Genomic DNA, 12,806 nt, shown 5'->3' on the forward strand with positions numbered 1-12,806 from the left:
AACTGGTGGTAGTAGTGATCCTTGAATTGAATCTGCATTCACGCTGTTCTAGGGGATTCTTGAATAAGTTTTCTTCTTGTGATTTGACTCCCATCCTCAGAGGAGAGGAAGGGATGGGCCTGGACACCTTCTGTGATATTGCGGTTTCTGATGGATTGACAGTTTTAAATTTGCTGTATTCACTGTTCCTGCTGGCACATCAAGGAGAGCATACACTTGTGTGTGTTGAAGCCCAGTTTTGTTTGGTGCTAACAAATTGTTGAATGCTGTTTGCTCATTGTAGAACCATAGTTAATTCTCTAGAATCAGGTATGCTCTTTAACATTTTTACTAGAATAATGTTACAATAATGAATTGCAACAGATTCACTAGAATTTTCAGGGGCCAGCATTTTTAAGTTTTAGAAATGCCTGATTCTGTGTATAAACTATTGAAATTTTGAAAATTAAAAAAAAATTATTGCAAGGCACTTTCCTTCAGTTTCTTAACTATCTGAATTGACAATGGCTGAGGACCTGAAACTAAGTTGAATTGTTAGTTCTTCTGTACCCTTTGAAGAACTGTGGAATGCTTGCATAGGAAATGACTTTTTAAATTTAGACTTTAACCTACTCTGTTTTCCTTTATTCTCTCTTAAAAAAAAAAACAAAACAACAAAAGAAAACACTTTTTTTCTTTACCAAAATTGACTTGTTAAAAGTCAAATATTCAAGCACTTTATAGTCTTACGCACTTGGTGATAATCTTCATTAGCGATTTGTAGATGATTTTTTCCTACACACTTTCTCCCTTTTATTAACAGCTTACCTTACTATGGTACATTTGTTACTTTTAATGAGCCAATGTTGATACATTAACCAAACTATTTTATTCAGATTGCCTTAGTTTTTAACTAATGTGCTTTTCACAGGCTCTCATCCAGCATACTACATTGCACTTAGTAGTCATGTCTCCTCTTGTCTCAGACTTTCATTGTTTTTGATGACCTAGACAGTTTTGATGAATACTGGTCAGATATTTTGTAGAATATTTCTCAGTTGGTATTTGATGTTTTTCTCATGATTAGCCTGGGGTGTGTGTTTTTGGAAGGAAGACCACAGAAGTAAAGTGTCATTTTTTCATCACATCGTATCAAGAGTATGTATGCTGAACATGGTTTATGAGTTTTGATGTTGACCTTGATTGCCTAACCGAGGTAGTGTATGTCAGATTTCTCCTCTGTGAAGTTCCCTTTTTCTGCCCTTTCCTTACTGTGCTCTTTGGAAGGGAGTCACTATGTGTGGCCCACACCTCAGGAGTGGAGAGTTATGCAGAGAATCTACATGAATTAGTTGGAATTCTTTTGCACCAGAGATTTATCTCTTTGCCATCTATTTATTTATTCAGTCATTTATTTTTGTCACTATGAACTTCTAAGAATTTACTTTATACTTTGGGTTATAATTCATTACTGCTTTATTTTGGTATTCAAATAGTTTCAGTTTTGGCCACTGGAAGCTTTCAGGTGGCTACTGTATCCCTTTGACATGCCATTGTCATTGTGGGTGGTTTTTTTTTCCCCCAGTACTGCTTTACTTTCTGGCCCTACAAGATGCTCCTACATTTCCTGCCCCAGCCCTAGAATCAGCCGTGTCTCCAAGGAGCCCTGTTTCCTTTTATTAGGGAATGGTAATACAAATCACCATCTAGGTGCTAGGTCTCCTCATTGCTACTGGGTGTCGCCCTTTCAGCTGACGGAGCAAGAGGATGTATACGTATATACTTCACCAGTGTGTATACACATGCCTAAAAATATTTCTACATGTAACCTTCACTACTATATTAAGCTAAATAAGAGTTCATACTGATGTCTCCAGTTCCATTACCTCTAATCCATTATCACGTGGATTATTCCAGCTGTCTTCTTATCTGTAGCCTCTTACTTGGACAGCGAGAAATCCATACTATCTGCCATCCATTGACTTAAATTATTCTGTTCCAGTAACAATATCAGAATTACTAACTCTAACCCAGACCCCCAAGCCCTTAATTGATCTGTTTCATATGTTTGTAATGGATTGTTTCATTGCATTCTGCATTCCATTTTGGGATCCTGCAACCTCCTCAGTGGTTTTTTGTTTTGTTTTTTTTTAACTTCCATACATTAAGGCTCACTCTTTGTGCTCTGAAGTTCTGGGGGTTTTAACAAACACATAGTATCTGTATCTATCATTACAGCACTAATCAGATTCCCCCGTATTTCACCTATTCTGTCCTTTCCCTCTCCCCTCCATGACCACCACCCCTCAGCAACTACTGGTAAAAAGGTCATGGGCAGTAAAATGTTGGATTCTCTTTCTGAGAATTTCTCCTGAATCCAGATTTGTGTGGACATGTCTGTGGCCTGGGAATTTGATGACGAGATGTGGCTCAGGGTTGGTTTGTGATGGGGAGCGGAGTTCCATTTACTTCTATCTGATCAGTGGGCCTGTGAGATGAGTAGAAAGGTCTGCTGGAAATTGACTTTTATGTAGCGTATTAAGGATTCCAGAGAAGTAGATTGGTTTCTTCCAACCATGGTGGTAATGTCGATTTTTAATGTTTTTTGGTGAATGAAGACGTGGAGATTATTTTTCTCGTCAGAGATCTATAAATCAAATTTTCTTTGGTATGTGTACATTGGTACGGAGACTAGCAGATTGATAAAACTGTAGGAATAGAATCTGTCTTCAATTCTGGCTTTTAATTGTTCTTTCAAGGTTAGTTATAGGTTGTTGAGGGATTTGTTGGTTTTAGTTGCCTAATCCGACATTGATGAGAGGTCAGCACAAGCAGGTTTTAATCTCTTTTATGTAGGGGGGTTGGGAGGGTGGGTATAAAGACTAGTTTCTGTGACCTTGCTCACTGAACCGACCATTCAGAGTAGTTGTCAAATGAATGGAACATCAGTCCAGGGAGCAGAGGGAAACCACTGGAGGCCTGCCAAGCAAACGCCTGTGTATGATCTGTTCTGTGTAACAGTGATCCCACTGTCTGAGGTCAGAAAGCTATTTTTTGCTAAGTTTTTCTGGTCCTACTGAGGTCCTGATGTGACTTCTTAACCTCCTTGGATGTGCGTCATATATCCAGCAGGCTTGGAAACCCTGGTGCCCAAGAGGTTGACTGACTGCCAGGCTCTAGAATTTGGGAGTTAAAAAGAAGGTCCCAGATACTCTCAGGCACCTCCTCACATAGCTCACTGAGTCTGGCACTAAAACATTTGTAATTTGACCCTCAGGTGCCCTTTAGCGTGCTAAGTGCAGGACAGAGTTGCCCTTTACAATATGTGTGTGACAAAAACCAATAAATAAGTGACACTGAGGGTTACACAACAATGGATTTGTTATATGTTATCCTGGCCAAAGGCCCTCTGTGCCAAAGGCTGGCAGCAAAATGGCACAGGAAGGCGGCCAGCCTCCAGTCTTAACATACACTTGGCCCTTGTAATTAAAAGGTAGAGAAATCTGGGAGCATTGTTTATCTTTTCCAAGGGAAGTGCTTTTCTCTTCCAGTGGCCAAGGGCCAGGTTAATACAGAGCCAGGCCCTTTGGGCTGAGTAAGCCAAGTATTGAGGCAGCATATTCAGCCAGGACTTCCCAATGTTTATATTAAAGTATGAGGAAAGGGAAGAATAAGAGACAACTGAGCATGTTAGCCTGCCTTTCATTTATTTTATATTCTCCTTTCTGTTCTTGCTGACCTGTGATGTCAGTATTTCCTCTTGAAAATTTTTTTCACTCTCTGCTTTCCTGATAGTATTTGGAACATAGTTGGTCCTTAGTGCTCATTCATTTGTCAAATGAATGAATGGAACATCTGTATTCAGAGGGAGCATGAGAAAAATACCTGTTAGCTATCTTAATTGTGGTGGTTTCGTTGGTGTATACATCTATCAGAATTCATCAAATTGTATATCTGAAATATGTGTGGCTTACTGGAATCATACCATAATAAAGGTGTTTTTAAAAAAAGAAAGAAAAGAAAAATCATTGGAAATAAAACCCAGAGGAAAATAAAGTTGTTGTCGGAAAGATAAAATGGCATCATTAAAAATCTTGGATTCCTAAAATGATCAAATGTTAGGTTTCCAGAAACTGCCTTTTAGGACAATGGCCATCTGTTTTTAAAAAAAAATCTACATAACAATTAATGTAACGTAGACTATTACAGTGTTTTTCATAGCTCTTTTCTCTTATATTTGTACCTATTTTTTTATACTGAAAATCTTGATTCATAAAAATGTTAACAGATTTACTCATTTGTTTAATTTCATAGTATGTACAAAATTGTTTTAAAATTGTAATGCCAACATTAACAATAAAGGTACAAAATGAATTTTAAAAAAAAGGAAAACACCTGATACTGGGGGTGGGGGCTATAGGTATAGCTCAGTGGTAGAGGACGTGCTTGGTTAGCGCCAGCTCCTGGGTTCAGTCCGCGGTGCCTTGGTTAAGGGGGGAAAAAGACAAATACCTGATACTTTCTAAAGTCATAACTCTGGGTTTGGTTGTAAGTGATGTTTATAGAGTCTGTGGCTGAGCCAAAAATGATTTCCCGTCTTGCTGCTTTTCCCGTGTCTTCTCTCCCATGAGTTAATTGCTTGTCTCCATCTGTCACTGTGCTAGGTCCAGGATTGTTCATTGTCAGTTCACACTGGACGGGACTAAACTCCTTTCCTCTGTATCTCTTGCCTCATATTCCCTCTTGTATTATTGTTGACAACTTCATCTTCCTATCCTTTTCAGTCACGCAACACACTTGGCATAGTTTTGTTGTTTTTTGAGTTCTTACTGGGTTTTTTTTTAATAGACTTTATTCTTTTAGAGCAGTTTCAGCTTCACAACAGAATTGAGCAGAAAATAGGGAGTTCCCACATAACCCTCCCCACCCACACATATATACTCCCCTCCCCTCAGCGTCCCTCATCAGTGTGGCATAGTTGGTACAGTCGATGAACCAACATAGACACGTTATTATCAACCAAAGTCCATAGTTTACATTACGGTTCACTCTTGGTGTTGTACATTCTATGGATTTTGACAAATGCGTGAGGACATATAGCCACCACTATAGTATCATACAGAATAATTTCATTGCCCTAAAAATCCCTGTGCTCCATCTGTTCATTCCTCCCTCCCTCCCTCTCGCTAAACCCCTGGAAACCACAATCTTTTTATTGTTTTTGTAGCTGTTTGGCCTAGTTTTTTGATGGCTTCATTTTTTTCTCACAGTTAATCCTCAAGTTGCCTTTTCTTTTGTAACTTCTTTAGACTCTTGTTATTTATTTGGGGGTTTTGTTTGTTTTATTTTTTGATATGGCTGTTTTGATTTCTTAATTCAGTGGAGATTTACATACTTATGATGGACCAGGCATAGTATTGGGTGACAGGTCTGAATGACGTGGTTCTGCCCCTCTGTTGGCAGAGCTGGTTCTGTCTATGTGTGCCAGTGCAATGCTGGTGTGAGTAGTGAGCAGACAAGGAGAAAGCCCCATCTCCTTCCTCCTTCCTTCCCATCTCTTCAGGTACCTACTACCTACTACTGGTGGTAGACCCTAACAGGAAGCCAGCTAAAGAAGGAGAAATGTAGTTTGTAGAGTTCTAGCCTGGCATCACAAAGGGTGTGTGGAGCTGAAAGGCAATAGTTTAATAAGTGACACATTTAACACTTTGAATGAAACAGATGCAAAGAACTGGTCCCAGGTTCAGTTAATTAAAAACAATTTAAAAAAATTTAATGTCATTCATAGCTGGAAGGAACACCTCTGAGAGGCATGACGTAGGTCATGGTGAAAAAACTCCTGTAAAGAGGCAGGTGGTAAGTGTTTCAGGGTTTGCAGGCTGTACGGTCTCTGTCTCAAACATCTGACTTTGTGTCATAGCACAAAGGCAGCCTTAGACCGTATGTAGACAAGTGCGTGTGATTGTGTTCCAGGAAAGCTTTATTTACAGAAACAGGCAGGGTTTGGTCTGAATTTGGCCCCAGGGCTGTGATGTAGAGTATACATTTGGGTGAAGGTTAATCAGTGATAGTTTGTATGGATTCTTCCTTGAATAATCTTTATTACTTTTTAATTTAGGAGACTGTCTTCTTAGATCTGATTAGATTAATTTTAGAAAACCTCATTCTGGTTTAAGAAGGCCTATGTAGGAGGAATAGGGGAAGTGTTCTCTTGTTCACTTATTATTGCATTGTTGGTGTTATCTGTAATACGTGGCTTGTTCATAGGACTCTTTAAGCCACTTACTTGATGTTGGTATGCTTTAGTAGTTAAAATTGTGTACAGTTGCACAGCAATGTGAATGTACTTAATGCCACTGAACTGTACACTTAAAATGATTTAAATGATAAATTGTATGTATGTATATTTTACCCCAATTTTTAAATTATGATGTAAATCCACTTGCATGGACACTCTTCTTGTTACAGCACATCTCTCGTTTCTCATATCTCAAATACTGGCAGTGACTGGGTGACATGAACCCCCATAATGGTGCCAGCTTCCATCTGTACATAGAACTCATAAAGCTTCATTTCTTTCTGTTACCAGTATCTTCTCCCTGCATCCTTTATGCTCCTGGGCATGCACACACCCACTGGAGGGAGACCACTGGGCCAGAAACCTATTTCCTAATAGGATGCTTTGACTTAATATGAGGCAGTGCATTGATAATCTTGCAAACTGGATTTTTTCTCTGGTTCTTCCCTTGCTTACATATATTGCTAATGGTGTTATCCTGACGTCATATTTTCATGCTTGCTCTCCAGCTTTTTAATCCATATTTCTGTAGCACTTTATGTAAACTTCTGTTATAATTCTTACTACATTGTATTTTAATTATTTGATTATATATCTCTCCTCCTTCCTTTTTGAGTAGCGTGTCTTCGTTACATGCTATGTTCCTAGCACCTAGCTGTGGCACACAGCATGCTATCACTGAATGTTTTTATCAAATTATTAGAACTAGAACTTAACCCAGACTTTGACAGGCTTCTGAGTGGTTCATAATCTGAGCTATCTATGGTAGCTTAGCCAACTCTTCCCCTCCTTCATAGTTTTGGTCAGCCCTAGGTTGTTTTTCAGAGGCCTAAATCTCATCTTTACTGCCAGCAGAGCCCTTTTCCATACCAATATTTGGCATTAGGAAAACTTGGACATGAGCTATATTTTCATAGTACACGTCTTTCTGAATGATTATTGTAATTGATCTTGCTGATGTTAATTCGTTAAACAAATATTTGACTGCCTGCTGTGTGCTCTAAACCCTGCTGGAGATCCACTGAGCATTTTATACACAAGGAAATTGAGAAGTTGGATGATAGGTACAAGGTGATACAACATGTTGATGACAGAACTGCAGCTAGATCCTAGGTCTCCTGACACATGGTCCACTGGATAGAAGGGAGTTGCTGTGAAAAGAGAGCAGTGTAGCTGGGATGATGCACGCTAGGGGATTTGCTCATGATCGTCCTAACCTCCGCTTGAGTATTTTCAGCCGTCAAGGAGCTCAGTCTCTCAAAAGGAAGTACATTATGTTTATTTAGACTACATTGGAAGTTCAGTTAGGCACACCAGTCACCTGATTCACCCTTTCAGGGTGATCAGATGGGGATCAAACTATAAACTTAGTTCAGGATTCTCTGGGAAGGGAGAGTTTGGAGAATTATGTGGGGTCTTCTGCCTTGGCTGCTAGAGGAATAGTTGACTGATGTGTGGTGGCCAAATGGAGTCTCAGAGACAGAGAGTGACTGACTGCTCTGGTTTTGATATGCATCTTGATGTGGCAAAGAACTAGTGAAACAGAGCTGAACTTCTGGTAAAAAAGGATTAGGTCAGTATGGTCCATGTCATTATTTGATAGTTCAGAAATTGCTTACCCAGAAGAGAAAATTTTGAGGAAAGAGATCACATTTACCAAAGATCTTTAAACAGGGCTATAAGTCAAAATATAGCCGCTTACAGTGGTAGTTGTGTATCTGGCTCAAGATCTGGATTCTGTCTAAACCAGGGATTCCCTCCTGCTGGGGTGTAACCTGAGAGCAAGTTAAAAATCAGAAGATTGCTTGCTTGGTAAACAGAATTAAGAGCCACTTGAATAGTATCTTCTTACGAACTTCAGGTGTGAGGACTTGGCTTTCTTTTACTTTGGGGGAATTTCTCTCCTAAACAAGTACTGGACATTCAGAAGAGACTGCTGCATTCTTACCCTTCCACTGTTTTGATAGTCAGTTGTCAAAAAAAACCTTGGTCGTTACCAATTTCCTTATGAAGGGCAGAGCTTAAGATTTGTAGGAATACTGCTTATTTCATATTCACTATTACTTGGATAATATATGAAATCTATTATTGCATGAGATTTGTGGCAGTTTGTGCTACTTGATATGATTTAGGAATAGCTTAACCATACCATGTTCACATTGATTCCTAGAACACTCTCCATAAAGGGCCAGTGCGTTTTCCATGTCCCCTGAGCACTTTCCGTGTACACACTGACTTTAGTACCTGTTTTTCCTCCAGGGTCATCTAGTAGCAGGCACCCAAATCAGGCAACTCCAAAGAAAAGTGGCTTAAAGAATGGCCAGATGAAGAATAAAGATGACGAGTGCTTCGGGGATGACATTGAGGAGATCCCAGACACAGATTTTGATTTCGAAGGGAACCTGGCCCTTTTTGACAAGGCAGCTGTGTTTGAGGAGATTGATACCTATGAGAGGAGAAGTGGTACCCGTTCCCGGGGCATCCCAAATGAGCGGCCTGCTCGGTACCGCCACGATGAGAACATCCTGGAGTCAGAGCCCATTGTCTACCGACGGATCACAGTGCCCCACAGCGTGAGCAAGGAATTCTGCACAGGTGAGTCACCCCACATCCCACTGGCTGCTCTTCCCTTCCTTTTAGACTTGAAACAGAATGTCCTAGATTGTGAGTCAGAGTCTTGGCAGTAGGAATTAACTCAGGCGGCGTGGTGGTTGGCCCATTATATTGTCTCTTGGAGTCTGTGGCTGATACAACATCCTACCTACCACTGGGTTGGAGGTGGTGGCTGATTTTTCTACATGTCCATTTATATCCCGCGCCTGGCAGGATCTGGTCTGCTGTTTATTAAATATGCTGTGATTTATAACTGAAGGCCTGGAGGCCAGCTGCCTAAATTCACACAGTCAGATCTGTTTTCACTTTGGCTTCCCTGTTACTGCCTGTTCATTTTACCAGAAGTTCACCTCTGTTTCACTAGTTGTTTGCTGTGGTAACAGATAGTCAGAGATGGGTAGTTGAAACCATTGACTAAAATTAAACAGTTTCAATACATCACATTTTTACTACACTGTCCTTATCTCCTGCTAGCTCTGGTCATTGAGGGTTGGCTAGTCATAATGCTCATGTGACAGAGTAGTGTCTTGGTAGGTATCTGGGTCACTGTATATGATAGCCTGTTCTGTTACTTCTGCGATGTTTCTTTTTTTGTAGCAGTGGAATCTTTTCTTCAAACGTGGCATTTGAGGCAGCTGTGGAAGAGGTGGTCTACCTCATTCCTATCTCTGTCCCTTCCCCCCAAACTTATTAACTGGGTTTCTTGAAAGACAGATTGAAACCATTGTTATTAAATAATCCTAAGAACTAAAAGGGGAATCATAATAATTTTAATAAGTAGAGAAGGAACTGAGTAATCATTTTGATTTGAAGTTTTGAATATAGAGATTATAAATCTTGAATGCTAGTAGCAGTTACAGGAAGATTTATGGGGACAGCTTAATTACATCTGGGGGAAAATCAGAGCTGTGGCATGGCATTTTTCTAGACAACAGTAGGGCTCTGTTGTATTTGGTTTTGCTGAGTGTAAAGCTTCCATATGAAAAAAAATAAGCAGAGTGTCAGGCTAAGAAAGACTACTAAATTATTTCCATCTTTCACTGTCAGACTCTGGCAGGCATGCCTCTTGACTAATAAGGTAGTTTCCTTAAGTGACACTGACAGTGTGATTTGCTGAACTCTGTTGGTTTTTACCACCCATGTTAAGGCAAACAGCCTGGCTCAGAATCAGACTTTATTTAAATGGCCAGGTTTTAAGCTTTTCAAAGGCAGCTATCATCCAGCAGGTCTGGTAGTGCACTTAGATCCCGCCACCCATCCACCTCTGACTGCTCTCTTTTCTCTGCCATCAGTAGCAAAATAAGCTGCCTCTCCTGGTAGCTCTCTGGAAGTTGAGGTGGTTGAGTCACGCAGTATGTGATTTCCCTGAAATTCCTGAGCTTGGAAGGGGCAGTTATAGGCTTCCTGGAGTGAAGTGGCTAAAAGGGAGACAGTAACAGTGAGAATCAGGAAAGATTCTCAGATTGCAAGGAGTCTAAGAAAGCGTTTGCTGAAGTAGACAGTGGGAGAGGTGGGAATTCTCATCCTGCTACACACTCCACCTCCCCAACTTGATCTTCACACCTCATTTAATTTAGTGACAGAAGTAAAAATTCTCTCATATGAAACTATTTTTCCATGATTGCCATTAGCAGGCATACTACAAAGCACATGCACTGGACCTTGGCCAAGAACTCAGGTGCGGCGACTTGTGGTATGTAGCGACCAGTTGCATTTCACTGGTGCCTGCCAGTGAGGGGCAAGCAGCCCTACAGCCTCATGCCATCTTGTTCTTCTCCTTGTTCTCAGCAGTCGTAAGGAGTGGAAGTGAAGTCCTTTTGCCAAGCAGGGCCTGTACTAGAGACAGAGCATGCAAGCTGGTCTCTTGCTGAGCAGCTCCTCCTCCGGGGGACTTGAACTCTGCTCCGGCTCCGAGGCACAGGCCTTAGAGCAGGTTTTTACTAAGTGCTATTCAGGTGGCTCCAGGCTAGGGACACTCTTCCAGTTGGGTCTACTATCCAAATGTTAGTATCAGAATAAGGCAAACTATCTGGAATATGTGAGGAGACCCCCTAGGACTATAAGATGTTAGTGATAGGTTACTTGATCCCCTGGTTTAATTTGCTCATTTTTATGCATTTAGGACATTGAGGCCCAGAAAACCTTATCTGTCACATCTCCTTTCCTTTTCTGAATGTGGATAAGTAAAGAGAAAGAAGAACACAGTAGAAGACGGGCAGTTTCATAGCAAATAGACTACATAGTCTTTTTTCTTTAGGATTCCCTCAGAAATAGACCAGCTTAGGTCAGCAGTTGTAGGGAGTGGCTTGGCTAGCTCCTCAGTCTAGCCTTGTGGTGTCCTAGAACCCCAAACACCTTGTTTTCTACTCATTCCCAGAGTAGCAAAAGAGCAACATGTTCACTACCCACATGGTAATGGCTTGGGCTTGGGTTTCAGGATTCTGACGTATCGCTCCTGGGGTCCTGCACACTAACCGCATGCTGAGTGGCGTCAGCGGTTTCTAAGCCGGTGTTCTCTGTTCCTCTTGGTAGTACTCTGCCAGCAGTGTGTGTGTCGGGGCGGAGGGGGCAGTGTTATAAAAGGTGTATTGGGAAAACACATTCAGGAAGCAACTAAATTTAGCTCTTTGTCTAACCCAAATCCTTTCTCTCTGGAAAGCCCCTTCGGGTCCTTTAATGGTGCTGCTGTCTCCCAACAGATTGTCAGACATTCCTCCAGCTTGACCTGCCCTGCTCAGTAATGGTATCCAGTGGTGATGTGTGTGTTCTGTAAGTTTGGCTATAAAATGCCAGCTGCCTGTGAGCACTCTCTGTTCAGAGGTGAGAGGTCCCCGAAGAACACTGATGAGGGGAGTGGTAAGGTTTGCTCAACACTCACAGTATTCTGAAAGTAATATTTGAGACTGGGTCAGTCAAAACATTGCACATTAAGTCACTCTAGACTTGTTAAGTCTTAGAGTCTTTGCATTCAAGTTACTAAAATGTACTAGAAAATGGGAAGATACCAGTATATGCCTGGAGTCCAGTGAAAGTGTGGACATTAAGTGTGCTGGGTGTTGAGAGGCAGGAGAGGTTCTGAAGGCTGGGCTGATCAGGGAAGGCTTCGCGAAGTGGGCAGGACAGAAGCCTTGAAGCGTGGGCAGGGTTCCACCAGAGAGGAAGAGGAGGAATATCCATGGGTGGGCTGGGCAGGTGCTGGTGAATAGTGTGAGTAAAGGGCTGTGGGGGAGATTGGCCTTTGGCTGGTTTGGGCAGGGCAGGGATTTGTGGGAGAGAGGGGAGTAGCAGGAATTTTAAAAAGCTTTGGACGGGAGCTCAGAGGGCCTGTGTGCCATTGCTGTCCCCTGTTTTATGACCGTAGGGAGCAATGACATGATCCAAAATCTCTCTTAAGAAGACTTGTTAGTCTTTAGGAAGACTGGTCTCATGATAGAACTCAGAGTAGAATTAAAGGAGAGACCAGAGCAGGAAGATAAATTAGGCTTTTGACAGAACTAATGTGCCAGGGGTTTGGACCTCTGACTGGAAGGTCCAAAGGAAGACAAGGTTGTGAGAGAGGTGACAAAGGGGGATTTGATAGGATTTGATGATTGAAGACAAGTGGAAAAGTTGAGTGAACAAGAGGATTCAAAGACATTGAAACTGTGGGGCAAGAGGACTGGCAGTGAGCGTCTAGTTGTGATGAGATTGCAGGAGTTTGTAATGGGCCAAGTCTCCGTGGTTTTGTACTTTTCCTCCTGCGTTGTTTTGTGGTTGAGCCCAGAGAAAGCAAATAGTACAATTGCCACACAGATGGAGCTGTTAAGTATTAAAGGCTTCGAAAAATTGATTTACAATGATTATCTGGAAAAAAATTATTAAAGCTTCAATGAGGAGGCTTCTGTAGAGTCAGAGGATTGAGTTATGTCTTCACATG

At 41.3% G+C, this 12,806-nt stretch overlaps 1 protein-coding gene across 1 annotated transcript in view; it reads left to right on the plus strand.

Moving 5' to 3' along the window:
- EDC3 (enhancer of mRNA decapping 3) overlaps positions 1 to 12,806 on the plus strand; it is a 39,413-nt gene that overhangs the window by 8,576 nt on the left and 18,031 nt on the right. Inside the window, exon 4 of the mRNA XM_006208744.4 lies at positions 8,537 to 8,872. Coding sequence (XP_006208806.1) covers positions 8,537 to 8,872 — 336 coding nt within the window. The remainder of the gene's footprint in view (positions 1 to 8,536; positions 8,873 to 12,806) is intronic.

The sequence above is a fragment of the Vicugna pacos genome, chromosome 27 (genome assembly GCF_048564905.1).
Source record: "Vicugna pacos chromosome 27, VicPac4, whole genome shotgun sequence".
NCBI classification, from domain to species: domain Eukaryota; kingdom Metazoa; phylum Chordata; class Mammalia; order Artiodactyla; family Camelidae; genus Vicugna; species Vicugna pacos.